This window comes from Tursiops truncatus, chromosome 7 (assembly GCF_011762595.2).
Source record: "Tursiops truncatus isolate mTurTru1 chromosome 7, mTurTru1.mat.Y, whole genome shotgun sequence".
Lineage (NCBI taxonomy): Eukaryota > Metazoa > Chordata > Mammalia > Artiodactyla > Delphinidae > Tursiops > Tursiops truncatus.
Window position 1 is genome coordinate 34482331 of NC_047040.1, and position 24417 is coordinate 34506747.

The 24417-nt window shown below is 39.6% G+C and overlaps 1 protein-coding gene and 1 long non-coding RNA gene across 2 annotated transcripts; one reads left to right on the top strand and one right to left on the bottom strand.

Annotated features, from left to right (window-relative positions):
* Positions 1-1804: 1804 nt before the first annotated feature.
* Positions 1805-18558, bottom strand: BZW1 (basic leucine zipper and W2 domains 1). Its single transcript, XM_004314068.4, has 12 exons — positions 18432-18558; positions 17179-17252; positions 14736-14912; positions 12244-12338; positions 11389-11454; positions 10636-10771; positions 9784-9893; positions 9478-9648; positions 8878-9024; positions 8227-8365; positions 6756-6878; positions 1805-6333 (listed from the first exon to the last, which is right to left on the bottom strand). The coding sequence occupies exons 2-12, from the start codon at positions 17240-17242 to the stop codon at positions 6302-6304; spliced, it is 1260 nt and encodes a 419-aa protein (XP_004314116.1). The 5' UTR covers positions 17243-17252; positions 18432-18558; the 3' UTR covers positions 1805-6301.
* Positions 18559-18638: 80 nt separating this feature from the next.
* Positions 18639-23764, top strand: LOC141279152 (uncharacterized). Its single transcript, XR_012333011.1, has 2 exons — positions 18639-19255; positions 23261-23764. It is a non-coding gene; the product is annotated as an uncharacterized lncRNA (long non-coding RNA).
* Positions 23765-24417: the final 653 nt, after the last annotated feature.

Consider the following 24417-nt stretch of genomic DNA (forward strand, 5'->3'; position numbering starts at 1 on the left):
GCCCAGTGAGCGCATCTATTTTCAGCTCCAGTCCTTACTCCCATCCTTAGAAAAACTAGTGGTCCCAATATCCGACTTTCCTGGGCCCTGCAGTATCAGTCTGCTTCTCATGGTTGTTAGCTCTCTGCTGTGCTACAGGGGCTTAGAACAGAGAAAGCTAAAACCAAGCCAGTAGGTCATCTATCTGCTTTCCTTCTTCCAACAGCTGATTATTTTTCATCTGCCATTAACTCTTCTCTCTTGTTGTCTTTGTAGCTTTTTAACTTTTACATTGTTAAATGTAAAAGTTAAAAAGGTGAGAATGAAGTCTTGGGAGGACATTTACTCTGAATGCTTGACCACACTTAGAAAACATGACATTCATTCTTACTAGGCCATGAGGCTTTCAGTTGTCATCAGGGGTCTTTCTACACATTGCTAAAGCAGGCACGATGATGATGGTTGTTGGAACTTCCCTTACCTTTTACCAGTTCAAATCAAACAAGAAACCTGCCAGGGCTCTTAGTTCCCCATGAACACATCTTTCCTTGCCAAATAAAAATAATAGCCACTGTTCACTGAGTGATTATGTGACAAGTACTGCATCAAGCACCTCTTTTATTTAAATAGATTTCGTTGCAAACGCCTCAACCACTCCATGAGATGGGCATCATTTGATTTTACAGACGCAGAAAAGAAGGCTCAGGAGTTTTATTATTTGCCTCAATCGCACAGCTCATAGATGAGTGAGACATCTTTCTCCAAGACTGTGTTTCAGGTAGGCATGCACTGTTTTGATGTCGAGGGCTTGCAAACCGTACTTTGTCCAGTGTAGCTTCCCTCATGGGATGTGAGTGGTAGGTGATAGCCCTTGAAGTGGACTCTCTCCAATGTGCTAGCACCTCCAGCATCCTTGCTCTGCACTCACCTCACTCTCCATTACCTGCCTCCTCCTCTAGGCCTGAATTCAGGCATCCAGTCCTGCTCACCTCCACAGCCCTGAACTCAGCGGAGCACCCAGCAGCATGCATCCGTTGACTGACAGCCTCTAATCCATCCTGGCCGCCATCAGTCATGGCAACCCTAACCACAGAACAGAAATCTTGGATTCATCTTTTCTAAAGAAAGTTGCTTCTAAATATTTGTAATTCACACAACAGCCTTCATTCTACACGTAAACATCCCCCTCAGTGCATTTTTTCATACCTTCAACTTCTAATCCAGGAAACACTGGATTTGTTCTCATTACTTCACCTATTCAAATAAAACGTTAATGCTTACTACCTGACAAATATTGGATACTGGGTATATAGTGGTGAATGAGGGGAAGGCGGATTAAGTTAAAGAATTATGCAGGGCCCTCCAGGCAAAGGCAAACGCCTTACAACTACACTTGCATTTAAATACTACTATGGCTGTTGATAGATGCTGATGGCTCGAATTCAGGTGATGGCACTGGAGAGAAGTGATTTCAGTAATTGGAATAGGCAGGATTTGATCTGTTAGATGTGAGGGCTGAAAAGGAAGGGACTTGAAGCCTTCTGGAGAGGGTAGATGCCATTACATTTTACGAAGTGAAACACTGGCATTTTTTGAATATGTACGTGTTTGGATAGGAGTTTGAAGTACATGTGAGCCAAACAAAAGCAAACGTTGTTTGGAGAAAAAAAAATTTTCTGAGGGGCACAGGCCTTTTGATGGTACTTTAAACACGAAGTCAAAACAGTAAGGACCAGGACAGGACTGAGTGTTAACCAACCCCAGCACTCAAAGGTTATTAGCATACAACAACCAGTGCAAGTCACTGCTTTTCTCTTTACATTAATAAGGAGTCTCATGAAATTTTATTCAATTTCAAGGGTACAGACAAGAAGCAAATTTCACAGAGAAATAACGCAGCAATATAATCACTGGCTTGGATGGCTGTACTTGAGGTTGTTCAGAGTGCCAAGAACTATCTGGATTATCGGCTACCCAGTTTTCTCCATTCTTCAGCTTTTTGCCACATGAGGATCCATTAGTCCTAACTAAAATGGAAATGAGGTGTACTTACAGACATAATATTTTATTCTCAGGATGCCAGAAAATGTAGAACATCTTTCTGAAGTAATAGGGGCTTCAGTCTGTAAGTGGGTCACTTATTTCCCCAATAGGTTTACCTCTAAGTCAACTTGAAGCACAGCCTTCAGGATTTCAAGCTTAAAAATATGGTTTAAACTATTTTCATCCTATTTTAAAATGGTTACACTGACTGGAAATTCCCTGAAACAGCTCAGTTATATTTGATAACTTTGTAGCACCCCAAATTCATTACACACATTTAATGCATAGTTCCCAGACCTGCAGTAAGTAATACAACCATAACCATTCTAATCATATCATAGTTTAATAAGATATTGGTCCCTCTAGGTGAAGTCTACAAAGCAAAGGACTGCGCAGATTTGCTGCCACGTTTCCTCTACGGCACTGTAGTAGGCACAAGCAGTTGAGCTTTTACTTTAACTAAGGTTATTAAGAGTTACTAAATTGACAGTGATAGAGTGAATTTGTAAAGTATCCTCACCATTTTTTCATTAAGAGGTGAAATGATAATCTTAGAATAAGGATAAAAGGATTGTAGGTGCATTGGAAAATTAAAATGATTGGATATAATATGGCTGCTAATATAGCCCACAGTTAAACAGAAGGAAGAAAAGTGGGGAGGGAAAGGGAGTTTGGAAGCCTTTCTGATCCATACCAAATTTCACACAATTATGCATAAGATTGTGTTTAGGTACAAATCCACTGCAATTCAAGTTTTTAGACAGAGGCCAATTATAAATTCATTATTTCGAAGTCAAAAGTACTTATCACGTCTTCTAGATCCCACTTAAATAAAGTCTTCTTAAAAACTTATTAATAATATTTCAAACCACTAGGTTTCAGTAGGCTGGTGAATAGACATACCCTGTATCAGTACTAGAGGACTAATACTTTACATGAAAAATCATAGCAAGGCAGTTTACCAGAATTCTCATAGAAATGCACATTAGCCTATTTTACATGGCACCTGTAAATAGCATCTGAGGAAATTTTTACAAAGATAATTCAGTAGTCTAGGTAATAATGTACACTAGAACTTTGGCATCTATGTTACACTTTAAATCAACCAATAGTTCTATCAGTTCCTGCAAGCAGCCTACTTGAATATGACAGTCGACTCATCAGTAAAATTTCAATGCCATTTATCAATGTGTTATAATGAACAACTTTAATTAAAATAAATCATTCACCTAGGATTTTAATTGATTTTTATAGATGAGAAGGAACCTGAATGATTCTATTTATGATACATTTATAAGTCAAGTAAGAATCTGGCAAGACCTCCAAAGCCAATGGGAAATGATTTGTCTGATGCCTATGGTGGGAAGGGTATAAAGCACAGCTATTATAAGATGGTGACTGGCAGAAAACAAAGTTCTTCTATTTTTTAGTGACCCTGGCAGAAAAAAATACTGCTTCAAGATCTGGACACACATAAAGATACATTCGCCAACGCAAATGTCTATCACTAGGTCCCCTCCCCTTTTAAAAAAGATATATTAGGATCCGCATTCTCAAGCGGGGGTGGTGTCACCCCCAAGTAGGACCAAAAAACCCCCTTACTCTTTTCATGTATAAAGCAGATATAATATATATACAGCATATCTATGATATTAAAATTCAATGGGGGGAATTCCCTGGCAGTCCAGTGGTTAGGACTCCACACTTTCACTGCCAAGGGCTGGGGTTCAATCCCTGGTTGGGGAACCGAGATCCCACAAGCTGTGTGGCGTGGCCAAAAAAATTCACTGGGGCACTATTAAAAAAAAAAAGTTTAAAAGGCTTTGGGCCTGGGGTTGATGAAAAAAAGCTTTAAGAAACACTGAATTATAAGTCAATCTCTGTCACAGGCATTTCTTCTCCCCACCATCACTATGCTATGTCAAAATACCCTGTGGCATTTTTGGTATTTGGAATTTTCGTAAGAACATAATGTCTCTAGGGCAATACTCCCAGAATAATTAAGATTAAGAAATTTATCATCAGCTCTAAACACATTTAATTATGGCATCTAAGAGGAGACTTATCCTTAGAAACTGACACCAAGTTAGGAAAATCAATTAACATTTATCTGATCATAATTACAAGTACAATCTTAACAACTATATTAAGAATTACAGGTTTGAGGTTGGCACTGGCAGCTGAAATTCAAAATTGCCACTTAAAATTCAAAATGAAAATCTGCAAATCCTTTTTAGAAAGCATTCCCTTTCTTTACACTATACTGTCACAGGTGACTTTATCCATTTACTATAATATTGTAGTAAGTAAACACTACTTTGCCATGAAGGAAAAAACTGTGATCAGAGATCATAATGTAGTTCTGGAAGACTATACATTTTCACTATACACAGTATATAATAAGGTGCACTCTGTACGGCAAGTAACATGCAATGATTTGGTTGTAGAAACGTTAATGTAGTTTCTGCTACATCAGAATTCTGTGTAGGTGTTTACAGTTTGGGGGTCATAAGGATGAAAAGAGCAATTATTTAATGCTTACATAGTAGAGATGTCTGAATGCATAACATACAGTTACCAGTAGGCATTAACATGGAAATTACAAAAAAATTAAAAAAAAGATTAACCTATATAAACCTAAGTGTAAGGATGGACTTTATTTAAAAAAAAAAGTCTTTTAAGGACTACAAATTACAAAGTAAAAGCAGATCACTATGTAGAAACCTAGTGAATACATTTTGTCTGCGCATGAAAGCTTTATCAAAGTCATTCATTTAACAATTTCACCCCCTTCACAACCGTATCAGTTATGATGCTCTTCTTCATAAGGTTATTATACCTTTATTTCAAACTATATTACATGTTATTCCCTCAAGATAAACTTTTAAACACCTCATTTTTAGCTCCTAAGAATGGCACCTCTGAAAGGGGCAATTCCCACGCAGTCTCTGGCGGCATTATTCCAAGCTCATTTCTTTCACCAATCAAAACAGCTTTCAAAATGTTCACTTTTAACATGAAATCTTTCCACCAAAAAGTGTGGCCACATTTTCTTTTCTAATGACTACATATAAAAATGGGTAGCAGCAAGAAAAGATGGAAATTAAAAGGCAGCCATTAAAATAAATGGATCAACTGTACAGAAGAGATATTTGGCTCATGGCAATTTAAAATATTGGCAACTGGGGTAAATTAGTAGGCAGATGCTTGAGTCATATATGAATCTGTGAAGAGAATGAAGCTGGCCCAGTATGACCAAGTAGGATAATCATTATCACTGCACTTCATTCTTTGCAACAAATACTCTAAGCCAACAGGAAATCTGAGTTATATTTAGAATCCCAATCAGAACATGCTAATAACCACTTTTCTTTCAACAATTTTCTGGGTTTAGTACAGTCATTTGCTTTACTTATACTGTTTTATGAGTCCTTTCTTACCAATCTAAGTGTATGACAACTGTAAAATACTTTAAATGACAATGCTTTTCCAAGGTATATTTGAAAATGGCGGTATGAAAAGAATATTCATTTGTTTTGTCTAAAAAGAAGCAAACTGAATGCAGAGGTTTCTCAATGGGTAAAAGCTCAACTTTTTTCTTCCCACCACCACCACATACAATTTCCCAAACACCTCACTTTCAAGTTTGTTCTCCATGGCTTCATTTTAAGGAATGAAAATCAGAGAGCAAACAATTGAGCTCAAGTACATCTGGGGTTAAAAATGCAAGAAAATATCAACATGCAAGCAGTGGTCCAAATACTCAAGATTCATGTAAATGAATCTACTGTATATGAGATTTCCATTGAGGAGCAGGGCTTTGGGCATACCAAATTATCACACAAATCACTGCCTTCTGAGACTCTGGATACTTTTACAGTTTAATTTGCAAACAGAATTTTTATAACAAATTATTTTTAACCAAATCATATCTTGAAAACTGTTTATATAGAAAACCCAGGGAAAAAGTGAACTGTTCATTGTGGAAGGCCTTAAATTACATTATTACAGTAGAAAATACAGGAGGTAGAAGATAACTGAAAAGACTAATGCAACATTAGATTCAAATCTATAGCTCCTGTAGCTACTTAAAACATGGTTTTAGAAACTAAATCCAACATTTCCAGTAACCATAGAAACAGTTAAAATAAAATTTGCCATGAAAGCCCTTATATCATGCTTGATATAGGGAGGTAGGAAGATGTAAGAACCAGGACACATGAGACATGACATTTTATCTACAATTCCTGTTTGCTTTACTGAGGGTGTAGTTTTAAATTCAGTCACCTTCTTCAGCTTCAGACTCAGATTCTAGAAAAGGGGAAAAGTGCAGTCAAGCATTACATGGTATCAGAAAGCAAAACTTCTGTTTATAACTTTATTTAAGGAATTTTATTAATAATGCTCTACTCATATGAGGGGAATATTAAATGTATTCATTTGTAAACCTCAAAATTCATAAATATTAACTATTCTCAAAATTTTCTAATTTCCTAAGAATGACAGTATTATGGCCAAGCCATCAAAATACCTGAAGTCTAGTTTTCCTCACCTACTTTAAAGTAATAAGTTTTTGCAGGTCTGTCATAAATGAACAAAAATCTGTACTCACATACAAAATGGTACCTGAATGAAAGAAGGCAACATGTATGGACATACTCTTGGCCACGTTAAAATAAGTTCTCAGGCTTTACCAAAAAAAAAAAAAAACCTGCTCAAATGAAAAGACTTACCTTCTTCAGCATTTTTGAGCCACTCTACAAACTTTTTCATTTGCTCAAGGAAGACACTTTTCCCCTTGGCAACATGTGCATCTTTATACCACTTCAGAATGGGTTCTTCACTCAGAACTTCAGCTATAAAGAGAGCAACCTTTACATTTGTGGAGTTTTCATACAGTACTTCTCTAACTAAGGCAGAGTTAGAAACCCCCTAAGGCAGCTGTCCTCAACCTTTCTGGCATCAGGGACCGGTCTCCCATGGGGGTGTGGGGGTGGGAGATATGGCTCAGGTGGTCACGTGAGCGACGGGGGCGGCAGATGAAGCTTCACTTGCTCGCCCGCTGCTCACCTCCTGCTGTGCGGCCCGGCTCCTGATGGGCCGCAGACCGGTAGCGGCCCGTGGCTCGGAGTTTGGGGACCCCCTGCCCTAAGGTGCAAACGCCTTCAAGGCAAAAAAGATCTCACTGAAAAGCAAATATTTTGGTTGCTTACAAAATAAATCTGTGTTCAGAACTCTCTTAACTGGTTTCTTCAATGAATTAAAATTTAAAGTAGAAAAGATGAAATGAGAACACTACATTAAGAAACTTTTTATCAACTTGTGGCCAATGTATGAACCTACAAACAGGAAATCAACCTTATTAAACCAGTGATTCTTTCAACTGAAGGCAGTTTTATCCCTTGGGGACACCGGACAATGTTTACAGACATTCTTGGTTGTTACACTGGGGAGAGGTGCTACTGGCACCTATTGGGCTGATGCCAGGGATGCTGTTAAACACTCTACAGTGCATAGGACAGTCACCTACAAAATAGTTATCTGGCCCAAAATAGTAGTACCAAGGTTGAGAAATCTTGTGATAAATGATCAGGGATATCTCATAGATAATTCTTTAATTTTTTTTTTTTTTAGGTGTGAAAATGGTACTGTGATTTTTTAAAAGTCCATGTGTTTTATAGATAAAATTAAAAGTTAATTACTAACTTTTCCAGAATTAAATGAAGATTTCTAAGATTTATTTCTAAACAATCTGAGTGGAGGAAGTGGAGGTATAGATACTTTAAAGAAACCTAACCACAAGTTGATAATCACTGAAGCACAGGGTACTTGGAGTTCATTACCCTATCCTTTAAAAAACAAAACCAAACCAAACCTGGGGATGCAGGGATGCAGGTAGACCTCTAAGTTTAAAATATGGGAACCAACAAAATCATCTGTCTGGGGAAGAGGACTGGGGGAATATAGGAGGCAAAGTTTGAGGCCTCATCAAGAAAGCTTTAAATTTTAACTTGTTAATAAGCTTTAGAGATTTTTTAAAGATAATGCACTCAAAAGTAACTAATTAAATCAGAGACAACTCAGTCCTGTGATTAGAGTAAAATATTTTAGGGTGCTGACGTTCAGAGAACTACTCATTAGAATTATTTTGAGTTTCCTAGGATATTTGTCAAATGTATTCACAAAATTCAAAATTTAAATTACCTTTATAAAAAAGCACCACTATTTTCTGGAAGGCTTTCATGAAATGAATGTTGTCATAGCAATACTCCTGAATCTTCAGTAACAGAGTCAGCTCAGACTGACCTTGAGTTGTAAAGGCAGCAAGTAGAGGGCTGTATTGCTTTTAAAGGGAAGGGAGAAAAGATTTAGTCATTTAGTACGATGGCCGTCTATTATAAATTCCTAAGACATAACTCATCTTTTATAATCACTGTGAATTATATTCTGTTTAGTGGAAGTTAAAAAAAAAGAGTAAAGCAGAAAAATTAAGCATTTAAATCAAAAAAGCAATACTACACCAAGGATTCCAGATAATTGTGAATACAATGTTAACATTTTAAAGGGAAAAAAAAAGAATCCTCCTGTTTTCCAATATTCTCTCAAAAGCAAGGACCATATTACAGGTTCAATCTACTTTTAAACATGTATTTGTTTTTAACCTGTGAGCCAAAGAAAGCCCAAATCAGACTTTTTAAAAGGTTATCATCAATAGTTAATATGTTATTTGTCTACTTACTGGTGGTTTATCCCCAGGAAGCACAGGATGTGATAAATCCTTTTAGAAAAGTACACTGACAGTTCACTTACCCCCACTTACAAAAATAATGTTTTACCAAGGCACAGTTCTAATACCTTCAAGTGCTTGATGGCTTGCTCTGCTACAAGCTCCTCTTTTTTGTTCCATTCCACAGTGCTCATTACACTGGACCATATTATTCCGATGACAACTGGTTCTGGGATGTTGTTTTTTTTCATCTCCTCCTTGACATACAAAATTATCTGCAAAAGAATCCAAATTTAGTACAGAAATAAGTTTGATATGTAGATACTACACACATGAAACTCAGACCTTTCACAAAAGCATAAACACCTTTCCATGCCACTAGCAATGACCAGGAGACCATATATAATCATAGAACTTTTAGAACAAGGAGGTACGGACTTCTAGTTCAAACCCTGTATTACACATAGGCGAACTACCTAGGAAAAGACCAAGATGGAAACAGAAGGTCTGTCTATTGGCTTGCACCTTACAAAAATCCCCAAGTGTTATGATTTCTGGGTACCCATAAGGCAATGAATATGAAAAAGACTGAGGCAAAGTCCCAGCATAACATTCTATAGCTATTATAAAACTCACTGGTGAAATACTTTGAAGTTTCTGAAATGAGTAAAAATTTTCTTAGCCAGAAACTTGGCCATATAAAGATAGTTTAAATAAGAATATCTCACATCCTTAAATGGATCACCACGGGACATCTGTTCTTGAAGTTCTTTCTGGAGTTCCTTACGAGCTCCTATGGTTTGCTGATTCCGAACATACTCTGAAAGCTCTTTCAAGCCTGCCTCAGTAAAATACTTTGTGAAGTGTTCAACGCTTTGTTTATTGGCAGGAAAAAGTTCCTGAAAGGAGAATTTAATCTGGTTAAATGGTCTTCAAATCAGATTAAGAAAAACACTTTTCCTCTTTTCACAGATTAAAAATGGGAAAGTTGCCTATTAAGCTTTCAAGACTGTGAAGAATGAAAAGTTACAAACCATCAGTCTGTTATCCATGCTCACTTTCCGAAGACTTGCAGCTACTGCATTGATATCTTTTTCATTTATCCATGATTTAAAGAGCTTTACAGCAAAAGCTGCTGAAACCCCTGTAGAAAAACAGAGCTTACTTAACAGAAGTACCTTCCTGGATTTCAATGACTATCTCCCATTTCCTCCCTCTGAGGTTCCACCACACAGGATTATTCACTTTATCCCCAAGCTTACCCCTGAACTTCCCTCTGCCACTGCTTGTCATTCTACTCCAATTTCTCTACTCTACCATTTGCTAGTTGTGTACTGTCAGTCAAGTTAAACTGTTTTCTGATGTGTAAAATGAGAGTAACAATTCTTAACACTTGACAGGGTTGTTGTGAGAATAAAAAATAAGGCATGTTAAATAACTCAGTACTCTAAGCAATAAAAAGAAGTTAGCTTTTAAATTACTGCACAGAAAAATTTAACTATGGAAATCACAAAAGGGAACTTATTTTTTTTTTCAGCTTGCCATTTTCCCCATTTTCTCTATTCAAGATATTCCCAAGTTTCCCAGTTGGGATTAATCTCTCTCTGGGTTTCCACAGCATTTTTTTTTTACTTTACAATCAATCACATTTTGTCTAGACCCTGGATAGACAGTTGTTAAGTCTAAATGCCAAAGGTATACATTAAATAACTAATGAGCTGAAATGAACCAATTAAATTTAAGGATACTAGTTAAAAAACTAAGACTATCACACAAGTCAAATCTACATAAACTATATCTTAACTTTCGTATCAGTTCATCTTTCAGGCTCTTATCTACTCCACCCTCAGCCAACTAAAGATCATCCTTTACTAAAGGTTGATTACCTTCTTTAACCAAATTCTCATTATAAAGGCTATTAAGAATGGATGCGTTAAGTGTTCCATTAGCCAGAAGAACACCAGTCAACATAGCCAGCTTGTTCCTCTCCGACTCTGAAAAACCCTTTAAGAACAGCAGCAGCTATAAAAGTAAATAGTTAACGGTTAAAAGAGCAAATGCATTACATAAATAGAAGCAGTAAAGCATATTATACTGGTTAAAATTGTGGGCTCTGGGGCCTAACCATCCAAGTTTATATCTTGGTTATAATACTCACTAGCTGAGTGACCTTGAGCAAGATACTTAACCTCTGTCTCAGTCTTCTCATATGTGAATGTGGATAATAAAACTTGTTTCACAGGGCTTTTGAGAATATTAAATGAGTTAATAATTAAGACAGTGTCTCATATTCATTAAATGATACTATTAACCTTACCAAATTTTCTGTGCACTTATATGTAGAATATCTAAGACTCAGAGAGCAAGTATGTTAAATTTCTCCTTGTTAGCTCTGATCTGCTACTCTCTGTCTACTAAACAAACCCCACTTGGATTTTAACCCCTTTGCCACTTGTTTGGATATAGAGCTAAGAAACAGTGTACAGCAAATTACAAAATGATATACCCCCAAACTTCATTTCAAAGACAGCCTACCTAAATATCTAAAATTATCTCAAATCCGTGGCAGAATTAGGATTTAACATTCCCTTCTTTGACCCCAACCTTCTGTTTTCCACAAAGCATATTGCTGCTCATACCTTTTTAACTTCATCTTCAAAACCCTTCTCCAGGTATTTGTAGCGCCTGATTAACTTGTTAAAAACCTGTAAGAATAGTAAAGGAACTGAATGATAACCTCATACGTAAAAATGTCAGATTCCCAAAAGATCTAAGTCAGGGCAACTAAGACCTCTCCACAGTATCTCCAGAATAGCAAAGAAGTGAACCTTTCATCAGATGTTTAAACCAGCTTGGGAAGTCTGTCAATTCCCAAATCCTACAATATACCAATACTGTTAACACTTTAACTGCCACCCTGCAATAGATTTTATTGCCAAATATCAAAGCATGGACTAATTATTGCTCAAATACAAGTCATTTACCCATTTGTAGGATATTAACAGAATAGGATCATAAAATATAGTTCTACTTTCCTAATGACATAGACAACAATCCCTAGGTTAGATGCATTTTAATTCTTTGCTTACAGTAACACAAGCATAACTATGTATGCAACTTTCAAATGAGATTCTGACTGGTAAAGAAGCTAATCTGCCTCATTCACCTTTAAAAAGCTACATGCAGAATAATTTAGTGATGAAAATCACGACAGGGAACTGATTTTCCTTTTTCAGCTTGAATTTTTTCCCTAAACAATGGATTAATTTTAGAGGGACAAACAGGAAAAGGAGAGCTGATTCAATTTTTTTCTATTTTGTTTTCCTCAGCACATTTTTAAGTTCCTAAACCATCATACTGCACACCCAGAACACCTCTAAACCTTCAGCTCAGATTCCTTCAACCTGCTACCAGCAATCTCTTAAAAGCAGAATATTCCTTAAACATTAGATGGATAACAGTTAACTGAAATAATTATGTAAAGTTTAATTTACCTGAGCAAATGCTTGCATGGTCTCTAGGTCTTCTTGTGCTGCGAACACACAGACATCTGTACGCATCATGTCATCTGCCAGTGTACCACCTGGGGCTAAGGTATATTTTACAAAAAATTTACAATGACCTTCATTTAAAATTAGTAATTATTTCAATCTTACTTTCTTTTAAACTTTAACTTAACTTTTTATTTTTATGTTTCAGGTGTACAACATTATAGTTCAACCTCTGTATATACTAGTCAATCTTATTTTCTGTAAGGATTCTCATTATAAAATAAACTGATAAAAATTCTGAGATGATTTGAAGGCGAAGTCAATTTCTCAGTAGGAACATGGCTGGTTGGTTCAATACGTGTGAACAAAGTGAAAACAATTTACTGGAATAAATAAAATAACCCTCTTCAGCAACCCAATGAAACTCACTCACTGCATTAATTCAGCAGTGCCAAATCTGTCACTCAAGTGGAGATGTTCAGAATTGGTTCTGACTTTACATATAGAAAACCTTTCATAAACTTCCAAAGAGGCTGGGCTATAAAAACCTGCAAGTTAGAGACTTTATCTTTTAGATACATTTGTAAGTATTTATGGATAAAATGATGTCTGACGTACACTTTAAAATACAGGGGAGGGGACATGAAGTCGGTGGGGTAACAGATGAAGTAAGATCGTTAAACATTGCTGAAGTTGGATAGCAGATCCTTAGTTTATTACACTATTCTCTCCAGGATATGTTTGAAAATCTTATTAAAAACGATCCTTTAAAAAGCATTTTAAAAAGCGGCTTACTGAGAGCAGTATTATGAATAGAAAATAGGTATGTTTCCCATTTCTTACTACAACTGATACTACAATAAAAGAGATACTCATCTGACTAGGCATTAGAACATATGAACATTTAAGTTCCTGTTCCACCACTGAGCAATTGTTTGATCACATGCAAGCTACTGAAGCCTCTCTAAGACTCCATCCTGCATGTATACAAATAGAGTTCTGATTCTATCAGCTTGGCCGAGGTTCAATACACTGTTACTGTGAAAACATTTTGGAATACTTTAAAGAGCCATGGAAATGAAATTACCAGTATCCTTTGAAAATATGTAACTAAGTAGCACATTCTATTAAGATAGTCTGAGCCTGTTGAGGGTGGAGGCAGGAGTAAATCAGCAGGGCTATGGGTAGAAATATAATGTGAGCACATAATGTAACTATGAATCTTCTAGTAGCCATATTAAAAATAAAAGGTGAGGGGCTTCCCTGGTGGCGCAGTGGTTAAGAATCTGCCTGCCAATGCAGGGGACATAGGTTCAAGCCCTCGGCCGGGAAGATCCCACATGCCACGGACCAACTACCATGTGCCACAACTACTGAGCCTGCACTCTAGAGCCCGCAAGCCACAACTACTGAGCCCCCGAGTCACAACTACTGAAGCCCACGTGCCTAGAGCCCGTGCTCTGCAACAAGAGAAACCACCGCAATAAGAAGCCTGCACACCACAACGAAGAGTAGCCCCTGCTCGCCGCAACTAGAGAAAGCCCATGCACAGCAATGAAGACCCAACGCAACCAAAAATAAATAAGTTTAAAAAAAAGTGAAATTATTTTGATATACTTTAACCCAACACATCAAAAATATTGATTTTAACATTTCAGTATTCAAAATATTAGAGATATCTTACATTCTTTTTAGCATTGTCTTTAAAATCCAATGTGTATTTTACATTTTCAGTACCTCTGAATTTGTACTAGCCACATTCTAAGTGATTGATAACCACAAGTGGCTAGTGGCTAATACATAGAAGAGTGCAGGATTAGAGTCTTCAGGTACAGAGCTGTCCTGAATTGGTTCCAGGACCGTCGTGGATACCAGAATCTGCAGACGCTCAAGTCCCTTATATGAAAGGGCATAGTATTTACATATAACCTACACATATCCTTATGTATACTTTAAACAGTCTCTAGGTTACTTATAAAACAGAATACAATGTAAATGCTACAGAGTTACTGGAGTATGGGAAATGCAAGTTTTGCTTTTTGGAACATTCTGGACAATCTCCCACCACCACTCCAGGGAATATTTTTTATTTCTGATCCATAGTTTGCTGAATCCATGGATGCGGAACCCTCGGATACGAGGGTTAAATTTATAAAGTATTTGGTAAGACAGAACAAGAGATAGGGATTTCTTCATTAACTGAGAGTGTACAAACACAAGTTGGAAAAATCACTGATGGAAGATATTGTTGGGACTTATATGTCAGACAAGTCTTCCCCAAATGTTATGGTTCTGTAATGGATTTCAAATATAAAGCTAGACAGAGCAATGCAACTGGCAAATTTACTATAATTTGAGAAGAAAAAAATGGGAAAATCCTAAGGGGGTAAAAAAAAAAAAAGCCACCCTGATTTGATAGGTTTGTCAAATAGTTCATATTCTGGATTCTACATAATCCTCATACAACACACCTCCCACAAGACCCAGACACTTACCCAGCATTCCACCGGCCACCAGAATGTCAAAGAGTGTTTCTGCATATCGGCGGTAATCAAGTTTTGCTCCAGAAGCATCAAGAAACTTTGCTACTGCTTCCAAATCAGTACCAGTTTCAGTTAAGCCTTGAATAATGCAGTCTTGAAACTGAGTAGGGTCAAACCTCTCTTTTTCATCTGGGGGAAAACCCCAAAACATTCAGTTTTAAAAGGCTTACTAAAATACCATGAAACCATAACCTTATGAAGCTATAACTACTGAATAAGTTAACCACATTCATCACAATTTCATTTATTTCAATAGCTGGAAAAAACAAACACTACCTAGATTACCCAAGACCTGCAACACAAGCAAACACAACAGGAGACTAAACACACGTGCTTTGCAAGTTGCACCTCTACAAGTGCAAGGCAGGACTGCCTATCATAAGAAGTGTGGGGCTTCCCTGGTGGCGCAGTGGTTGGGAGTCCGCCTGCCGATGCAGGGGACGCGGGTTCGTGCCGCAGTCCGGGAGGATCCCACGTGCCGCGGAGCGGTTGGGCCCGTGAGCCATGGCTGCTGGGCCTGCGCGCATCCGGAGCCTGAACTCCGCAGGGGGAAAAAAAAAGGAAGTGTGTGGCTTTTCTCCCACTATTTTTTCACACAAGTCTCCTAAGTGAGCTAAATGAGCTGGTGTGTTCCTACTGCCAGGTTACCATTTCCACCTGGAATGCTCTTCCATTGCCTCTGAGCTTTTCTGAAATTTAGGATATCTTCTATACCTCAGGTAAACTTCATTCCTGAGTGAAAGGGAGCTCTTGATTTTCTTTAAAAGTGCCCATAACACTTTCTACTTAAAAAAAAAAATCACTCATTTAATACTTATTAAGGTAATCTTTAGAAAGTACATTTACTGAGTATCCAATACATGTCATGTAGCAGTTATGAGTAAGGGCTCTGGATTCAAACTGCCTGATTCAAATCGAGATCACTGCCTGTCTGAATTTTAGCAATTGGCCCCATTCTTCATGTTTGAATTTCCCTATGGTAAAATGGTGATTAAGAGTAGGACCTATCTCATAAAGTTGTTGTGAATATTAAATGACATAAATAAAATATAAAGCATTCTGAAAAGTGCCTTGGGTACATACCTAGCCTTTACTGTGCTGCTATCACACACTCCAGGGTAGGGTTTGATTTCCCTATCTAGGTTAGATGATATCTTAATTTCTACACAGCACTAGGGTGACCAACTCTTCCCTGTTTGCCTAGGACTTTCTTGTTTTTAGCACTGAAAGGATCTGTGTCCTGGGAACTCTATTCAGTCCCAGGCAAATTGGGATGGTTGTTCACCATACCCAGGACCCAATCATCAAGGACTAGGAGGCCACGAGTGATCGCAATCTGGAACTGGGGAAGTGACATCTCTTCCTGGTACTAACAACAATAATAAAACTACTTGATACTATATTTACACAAAGGCGGTATCAGTAATCCACATAACTTGAGGATACAGAGTTTTCCATTACTGCAGAATTGCTCTGGTTCCCAACTTCTATACCTCCTCTTGAGAAAATTAACTGGCTTAAATCTAAATGAATCTGCAAAGACTAGAATCCAATTACTCCTTGGTCTCCCTGCTGTAAGGGGGCAGGCTACAATCAGAAATCATAAAAGATTCTGTAATATATATTTCAAAGTGTCTGCCACTCAGGATAGAAAAACACAATTTATAACGAGCAGCCTATCCAGTTCTCTATTTCCTAAAAGTTTCCTGTAAAATAAGGTCAATATGTGCTTTTGAGCAACAACACTGAAAAGTGTAGGGGTAAAATATTAAACCCAATACAAAATATATCTGAGACCACATCTCACTTAACTGTGTGTCACTAGTGCAGTGCCTTGCTACAGAATTCAATATTCATTGAAGTACCTGATAATACACAGAAGTAGTTAATATAATTCTCGTAGTTTTCTTACTAAGTTTGTGAGGGAATAGTTTCAAAAGACACTGCAATGTGAACTCTGTTCCATAATTAACTTCCATGGGTTAAAGTCTGATTTTACTCCCACAAATGTTCACACAGTTTGGGTGAAACTAGTAGTCACGTTAGGAGCTCTCCTTTTATAAATTAACCTTTTCCCTCAAGCAAAAGTTTCCTTAAATGAAATTCAGCGAGTGAAAATGCAGCCCATACTTTCTCTTTTTTAGAGGCACTTTATCTGCACAACAAAAACATCATTCACTAACCTGCTTAGATACATATATGTTGATACCAAAAGTCTTAAAGGTAGTAGAAATATTAAGGGTGTATCTGAAATGGCAGTCAACTAGAAATTCAAGTTCCTTTCGGTACTTTCTCTTTAGGTTTTAATGCTAAGCAATAGCTTGCCAGAGGAACCAAGACATAAAAGTTACTTTGGAGGTCTGAAGAGAGATATTATTAAAATATAAATATTTACCTCTTTTTCTGGTTTTAAAACGCTGGCCTGATAGCGTTGGCTTTTGCTGCTTTTGATTATTCATAAAAGACACCCTGGGGGGGGAAAAATAAGGCCTTAAAAATATCAGTGCCCCAACATCCATTTTAAAAACAAAGTATCAAACCCTGACCTAGTCACATGTAAACCATATAGAACATACACTTAAAGTCTAGCAAGAGACCTGGGGCAGGCACACAGAATTACCTTTGCTTGAATTAAACTTAAGTTCAAAACCTGCATTTCTCCCTACACAAAACCCTTTAAAGATGAAATGTGAAGCACACTTTTAAATGACTTCAGCGCCACAACGACTAGTGGCAAATCACCCACCATAAACAGAGGTTAGTCTCTTCCTCTTTAAATTCGCCTACATCTTCCACCACTCTGAGCACCACAGAGGACTAACAGAGATGACCACCACAGTCAGGAGGTATCCCAAATATGCACGTCAATTTAAAGACGCTATCAGAGGGCGAATCCCTTCATCGAGGGGCCTAGTTATGAGGAGCACTACCCTACTCTGAAGTCGTGCCCGTGACCGCAGCGTGCGCTTGCACCACTCCAGCCTGAGAAAGGGGCTGAGAGCCGGCCTAGCCTTCTCCGCCCCATACCTTACAATACAAGCCGCCTCCCTGGGCACGTGTCTCCCCATCCAACCCTTCCCGTGCCTCCCGCCCAGGACCCCCTTGGGCACGGCGGGGACTCCTCGCCCTCAGCCCCCTCTCTACTGACCCCGTCGTTGGCGGTGGCGGCCGCTGCAGCGAGCGGACCACAGGCGCCGAGGCGCTTCGCGCCTGGGGCCCAGCCGCCCCGTACATCCGCCCTCCCTCCCGGGAGAGCAGCGGAGGCGGCCGCAGTGGTGGTGGCGGCTCCTCCGCCCCGCCTGCCGAAACCCCCCACGCATACATCACCAAACAGAGGCCACGGCTGCTTTGTTACCCAGGCCGGGCAGGGCCACAGGGGGACCTGCCCAGCCCACTGCCTCCGCCTGTGGCGCCGCGGGGCACACTCGGGCCCCACGTTCCGGCCCAGGCACCCGCCCCTCGGCCTCCCTGCTGAAGCAGCGGCCCCGACTTCTCAATCCCGGCGCCGGATCTGATCCGGCCTCATGCGGCGGCCTCCGCCCGGGCCCATCCAAACCGGGCCGCACAGGACCTGCCGCCTCCCTCATCCTCTGCCCAGCGACTACGGGCCGCAACCTCGGCCCGAGACGAGCGGGCCCTGCGCCTCACCGAATTTAAGGCGAAGAGGAAAGAGCCAGAAATCCCGGAGGTGGCGGCAACTGCAGCGGTGTCTCCTCTGCGACCGGAACTAACGAGAGGAGGGGAGGAGGAGGGAAGAGGTGCCACCCCCGCCCCGGCCGGTCTCCTATCGCGAGATTTCTTCCTCTGGTGCTCTGCCCGCCCCTCCCTGATGGCGGCTTCGGGGTGTGGGGTGGGAAAGGAGGCAAAGGAAGCGAAGAGGATTTTCAAAGATTTTTTATTCCTCTATTGGATTCCAGATTTCCCGGACACTTAGCCTAGACTAGCCCATCTTTCTTCCATCGCCGTGTCCTCCGGCCTCTTAGTTAGCACATGGAGGGGTTAGGAGAACGAATATCCCCCACCACCCCTGCCGGTGTCGAGGAAGTTGGACACGTCCGGCCTGAGTCCCTTCCCCACCGAGCCCCCCCACCCCCCACGCCCCAGTAGCGCCGGAAGTCGAAGCCCGAGGGCTGGGGGCGCCCGGGCCCTTCGTGGGCGGAGACCGAGTTGGCTAAAGGGTCTGTACGTGGTCGCTGCTGCGGCTGGGCTTGGCAGCACTTGCTCAGGCTAAGTCCGAAGCGGGGCAACATTGCTCTGCGGTGCTGGCTGGGTGGGGTTGGGCACTGCCCCTCTTAGGAGCGAGGAAAATCCAGATAGGGGTCGGAGGGAAGTTCGGCCCTCCGACTGTGGCCGCCATCCTTGCAGTGGTCTTCGTAGTTCCGTCCTGAGTATGATGGTTGTGGGAACTTGGAGATCATCAGAATCCTGTGGAGGACTTGTTAAAACACCTTGCTGAGCTTCGCCTGAATTAGGTAGATCTGGTGTGGGACCCAAGAATGTGCATTTCTAACAAGTTCCCTGTGATGCTTGATGCTGCCAGTCTAGGGACCTCATGGGTGAATCGCTGAATTAGAGGATGTATCATCAGAGAGCTGGGGGACTAAAAGTGCGAAAAGTACTGTGGACGTTGTAAACCTGTACAAATAACGATGCACAGTGTCTCCAGGATCTAGCCTCATATTTATATTCCGTTTGTACCATAGTTGTTTGCCTCTCCATCTGCTTCCTTACTCTCCTACTACCAGAGGAACCCTAAAAACAGGGTTTGTCCCTAAAATCACCTTTCTTGGACCCTGCTTCTCCTCCTTATCAAATATTTGGTAAATTAGTTTGTTTTAGTTGATTTATTTTTCCTTAACAATCTGATCTTTGCCCCATGCTCCTCCCAATTTCATGGAAAATTACTTTCTCAGAGTTCTTTCCCAGAATTATTGCCAAATCCAGTGATTCTTTCAATCTTGAGCATTTAGGGTGTTACCCATCTCCTTAAAACTTCACTCCAACTCTCCTGGTTACCTCTGCATAGTCCTTTGTATTTGCTGGCTCATCTTTTTTTTTAAAACATCTTTATTGGAGTATAATTGCTTTACAATGGCGTGTTAGTTTCTGCTTTATAACAAAGTGAATCAGCTATACATATACATATATCCCCATATCTCCTCCCTCTTGCGTCTCCCTCCCACCCTCCCTATCCCACCCTTCTGGTCACAGAGCATCGAGCTGATCTCCCTGTGGTATGCGGCTGCTTCCCACTAGCTATCTGTTTTACATTTGGTAGTGTATACAAGTCCATGCCACTCTCTCACTTCGTCCCAGCTTACCCTTCCCCCTCCCCGTGTCCTCAAGTCCATCCTCTACGTCTGCGTCTTTATTCCTGTCCTGCCCCTAGGTTCTTCATAACCAATATTTTTTCTTAGATTTTTTTTCTTATATATGTTAGCATACGGTATTTGTTTTTCTCTTTCTGACCTACTTGGCTCATCTTTTTTGTAGTCACATCTTATATCATCTTTCCTCAGATTTTCTTACGTGGCAGTGTCATACATTCTCAGGGATTTAACTTTTATCTCCATTTAAAAGAGTTCCAAATTTATCTATTGAACAAACATTCGTTGAGTCCAGGCTCTGTGCTCTTTGAGGTTGAGGGAACAGCAGTGGAAAGATCCTGAGGTAGGAGAAAAAAACCTGACCTACTGGAGGAACTGACAGGGCTAGTGTGACTGGGGCTTGGTGGGAGATGAGAGAACTGTGCGTAGCAGAATGAAGTGGCAAGAGTCAGCCCTCTAAGTCTAGCCCCGTCCTTTTTCTCAAGCCCCCAATCCACCCTACCTGGTATCTCTCCTGGAATACCAAACTAAACCCTTAATACTATTGATTACTCTTCCCCCAAGACTGCGTTTCTCACTTCTGAAGTTCTGTTAAAGATATAATGTTTCACTAATAAAAATAATAGCTACTTTAATTTAGCAGGTATGTATCATGCATTCTTCTAAGCACTTTCCATATTAACCTCATTTAATCCTCAAAACTACACTATATTCTAGAAACTATTATTAGCCCCGTTTTATAGATGGGAAGACTGAGGCATAGAGAGGTCAAGTAACTTGCCCAAATTTATTGAACTAGTAAGTAAAAAGCTTGACTGGAGCCCAAGCAGTCTGACTCCACCATTATAATATACTGCCTTGCCACCATGATCTTATTTATTTACCCATTCAACAAATATTTATTGAACTAGAGACTTCTAGAGATACAGAAGTCATAACAGACCTGTGCACTCACAAAGCTTATCTTCTATATTTGTCACCTTTCTTATTTCCATCCTCCTTTCCTGGTACTATCTTGATTTGGGCCTCTATTACCTCTAACTAACTGGGACTTATGCAATAACTTCCTAACTGTGCTATCTCTTTCTCCACACTTCCAGAGTAATTTTCCCAAATGCAGCCAGAATCATTTCTCTTCACAGTTTAAATACCTTGGTTTGTACTTGAGGCCACCTGAGGATAGCTCTGACCAATGTTTTCCACCATTATTTCTCATCACATTGGTGGTTCTTAACTTATTACCATCCATTATGGGGTGTGTAGCAAGCAATTCTTGACAAAAAACTTTATTAAAGTTAGCAAATTATTTTCTTTAAAAATTAAAGCAGATCGAAAGTCATCTATTATAAGATCATTATCATTCATTTGCATTCTGATATATGTTCTTGGAAGTGAGAGAGGGAGTGGGGTTACTAGGAGTTGTATATGGCAAGCAGCCTATTTTATCTATGCTTTTGGGTGCACCCATAGGAATAGGTGCAGTGCGCTGGCATGGGAAATGTTTATAAACTGGTATCATGGCAGAGAAAGCTCTTAAACAACTGAACTCTATGTTTTAGTCAGACTGGACACACTGTGTCTTCCCTCTTCTTGAGATGTCCTTCCCTCACTTTCTATTGTCAAAATCCTACTTATTGTTTCAAGCCGTATCTTAAATACTACCCTTTCCTGCAAGCCTTTCTTAGTCATTGCATCTGATGTGAACACATTCCTTTTTTGAACTTTGCACCTTGTACTTTCTTCCTGATATTTGGTAACTTCTGCATTTGCAATTGTCTTATCTTTTCCCTTAAACTGAAATTGTTGATGGCAATGGCAATTTCTCACTCATTTTAGTGCTGCCTCAATGTATGGCAAGCAACATGCTTTAATATGTATGGAATGAATTTGATAAAGCCAGTACTTATATCACAATCATAGACTTGACTATGGAGGAGAAAGGGTGACAAGCTGGTTTACTTACAGGGATGCTGGAAGATAGACAATTAAAGGAGGATCTAGTCCCTGGCTATTTTTGTGATTTCACATGAGTCACTTAAGCTCTTTGTAAAATGTGAGTACCAAAGCTTTACATGATAGTTAAGACTCTTCTAACTCTCGTAATTGGGGTTCCAGATCTCTTTGTATCCTCGTTATTGGTATCCTTGAACTGATTGGATTTCCTAGCAATATATTCTGCTCCTACTTGATAAATACTGTACTAGTGTAACTGATGACCTTAAGGAGAGGAGGGATAAATCAGATCTTTGAGGAAATATCTCATAAGACAAGGTCCAGGGCTGCCTCAGATTGGCTTTTGTTTTGTTAGTGCTGTATAAAACTTTGTTATTCAGACTTTCAATGCTCAGTTAAGAATTCTAAACTGGCTAAACTTGCAAACTCCAGCTGTAAATAATAAAGGTTTTGGTTAAAATATTAGCAACATTCGAGACAGTGTCTTTTTTTTTTTAGTAAATTTATTTATTTATTTATGGCTACATTGGGTCTTCATTGCTGCATGTGGGCTTTCTCTAGTCGCGGCGAGTGGGGGCTACTCTTCCTTGTGGTGCGCTGGCTTCTCGTGTTGCGGAGCGAGGGCTCTAGGTGCGCAGGCTTCAGTAGTTGTGGCTCATGGGCTCAGTAGTTGTGGCACACGGGCTTAGTTGCTCTGTGGCATGTGAGATCTTCCCGGACCAGGGCTCGAACCCATGTCCCCTGCATTGGCAGGCAGATTCTTAACCCCTGAGCCACCAGGGAAGTCCTTGAGGCAGTGTCTTATGATTAAAAGTATTTTGGAACTTTTATCATTGATAGGCCAGTTTGGCTTCCCTACTTTCAATTAAGATTTATTTCATGAATGACCATATTTTATTAATCATTCCTGGCATTCTTTATAATATTTGTATAGGACTGGTATTTCTTTTCAAAATATTTGATAGAATTCATCAGTGAAGCTATATGGACTGGGGCTTTCCTTTATGGGAATATTTTAAATTAATAGTTCAAATCCTTTACTTGTTATAGATCTCTTCAGATTTTCTCTTTCTTCATTAGTCAACTTTGGTAATTTGTGTCTTTCTAGGAATTTGTCATTTCATCTAAATTGTCTAATTTGTTGGCATGAAGTTGTTCATAATATATATATATATATATATATTTTTTTTTTTCCAGTACGCGGACCTCTCACTGCTGTGGCCTCTCCTGCCGCGGAGCACAGGCTCCGGACGCGCAGGCCTAGCGGCTATGGCTCACGGGCCCAGCTGCTCCGCGGCACGCGGAACCCTCCCGGACCTGGGCACGAACCCGTGTACCCCGCATCGGCAGGTGGACTCCCAACCACTGCGCCACCAGGGAAGCCCCATGTTCATAATATTTTATTATAATCATTTTAATATCTGTAAAGTTGGCAGTGAGGTCTCTTGTTTCATTCCTATTTTGGTAAATTTGTGTTTTCTCTTTTTTTCTTGGTCAGTATAGCTAAAGGTTTATCAGTTTGTTGATGTTTTCAAAGAAACAAAAATCTTCTGGTTTCATTAATTTTTCTCTAGTTTTTTTTTATTTCATTAATTTCCACTCTGATCTTTATTCTTTCCTTCCAGACAAGAATGCCACAGAATTCCTGTTCTTATCTGAGGTTTAGCAGTTTTTCATGAATAAACTTCTAAATTTGTTGTTGCCCTTTGGTTGATTTATAGAGTTCTGAAATGGTAGTTTTGGACAATCTTACCCAGTTTTCTAGTTTTTTTAGAGAGAGGATTTGCTGACCTCTTTACTCTGCCTTTGCTGTGAGATCCCCATAGTACTTTTGGATTAAAAATTTTGCCCTACTTAGATGAAAGGTGTTAGTTGCAACATGTGAGCTTGATATTGCTTTTAACTTTGGTGGTGGAAATAGATGCTTCTTTTTCAAGGACAAGTAACAATAGGTCTTTATTCCCGTAGCTAGGAAGATGCCAAGGGCCTGTTTCAACAAGCACATTGCTTCCCTTGGAAAATGATCTGGGAAAAGTATTTATACTCCTATGCTTTGAATAGAAGATTATAGAACACCTGATGAACCTGGCTTAGATACTGTATCATATATACACACATACTCATAAATACATATGTATGTATGCATATACGTATGTGTGTTCTTGACCTAAAACAGACTGCCAGTTATTTCTCCAGTAAAAATAGGTTTATCTGGGATCAGCAGATAATTGCAATTAGTGGTCTGCAACCATGGTGAGACACATGCAAGTCTTGGCACAGCAAGGAAAGGAGAACTCTTTTTTTTTTTGCGGTACGCGGGCCTCTCACTGTTGTGGCCTCTCCCGTTGCGGAGC

Excerpts from the sequence above, each read along its gene's own strand:
- BZW1 (XM_004314068.4), bottom strand. The coding sequence starts at position 17,242 with ATGAATAATCAAAAGCAGCAAAAGCCAACGCTATCAGGCCAGCGTTTT. Across the intron at positions 12,339-14,735 it reads GGTGGCCGGTGGAATGCTGG|CCCCAGGTGGTACACTGGCA; the intron begins GTAAGTGTCTGG and ends AATATACCTTAG. Across the intron at positions 9,894-10,635 it reads TGAGAATTTGGTTAAAGAAG|GGGTTTCAGCAGCTTTTGCT; the intron begins GTAATCAACCTT and ends GTTTTTCTACAG.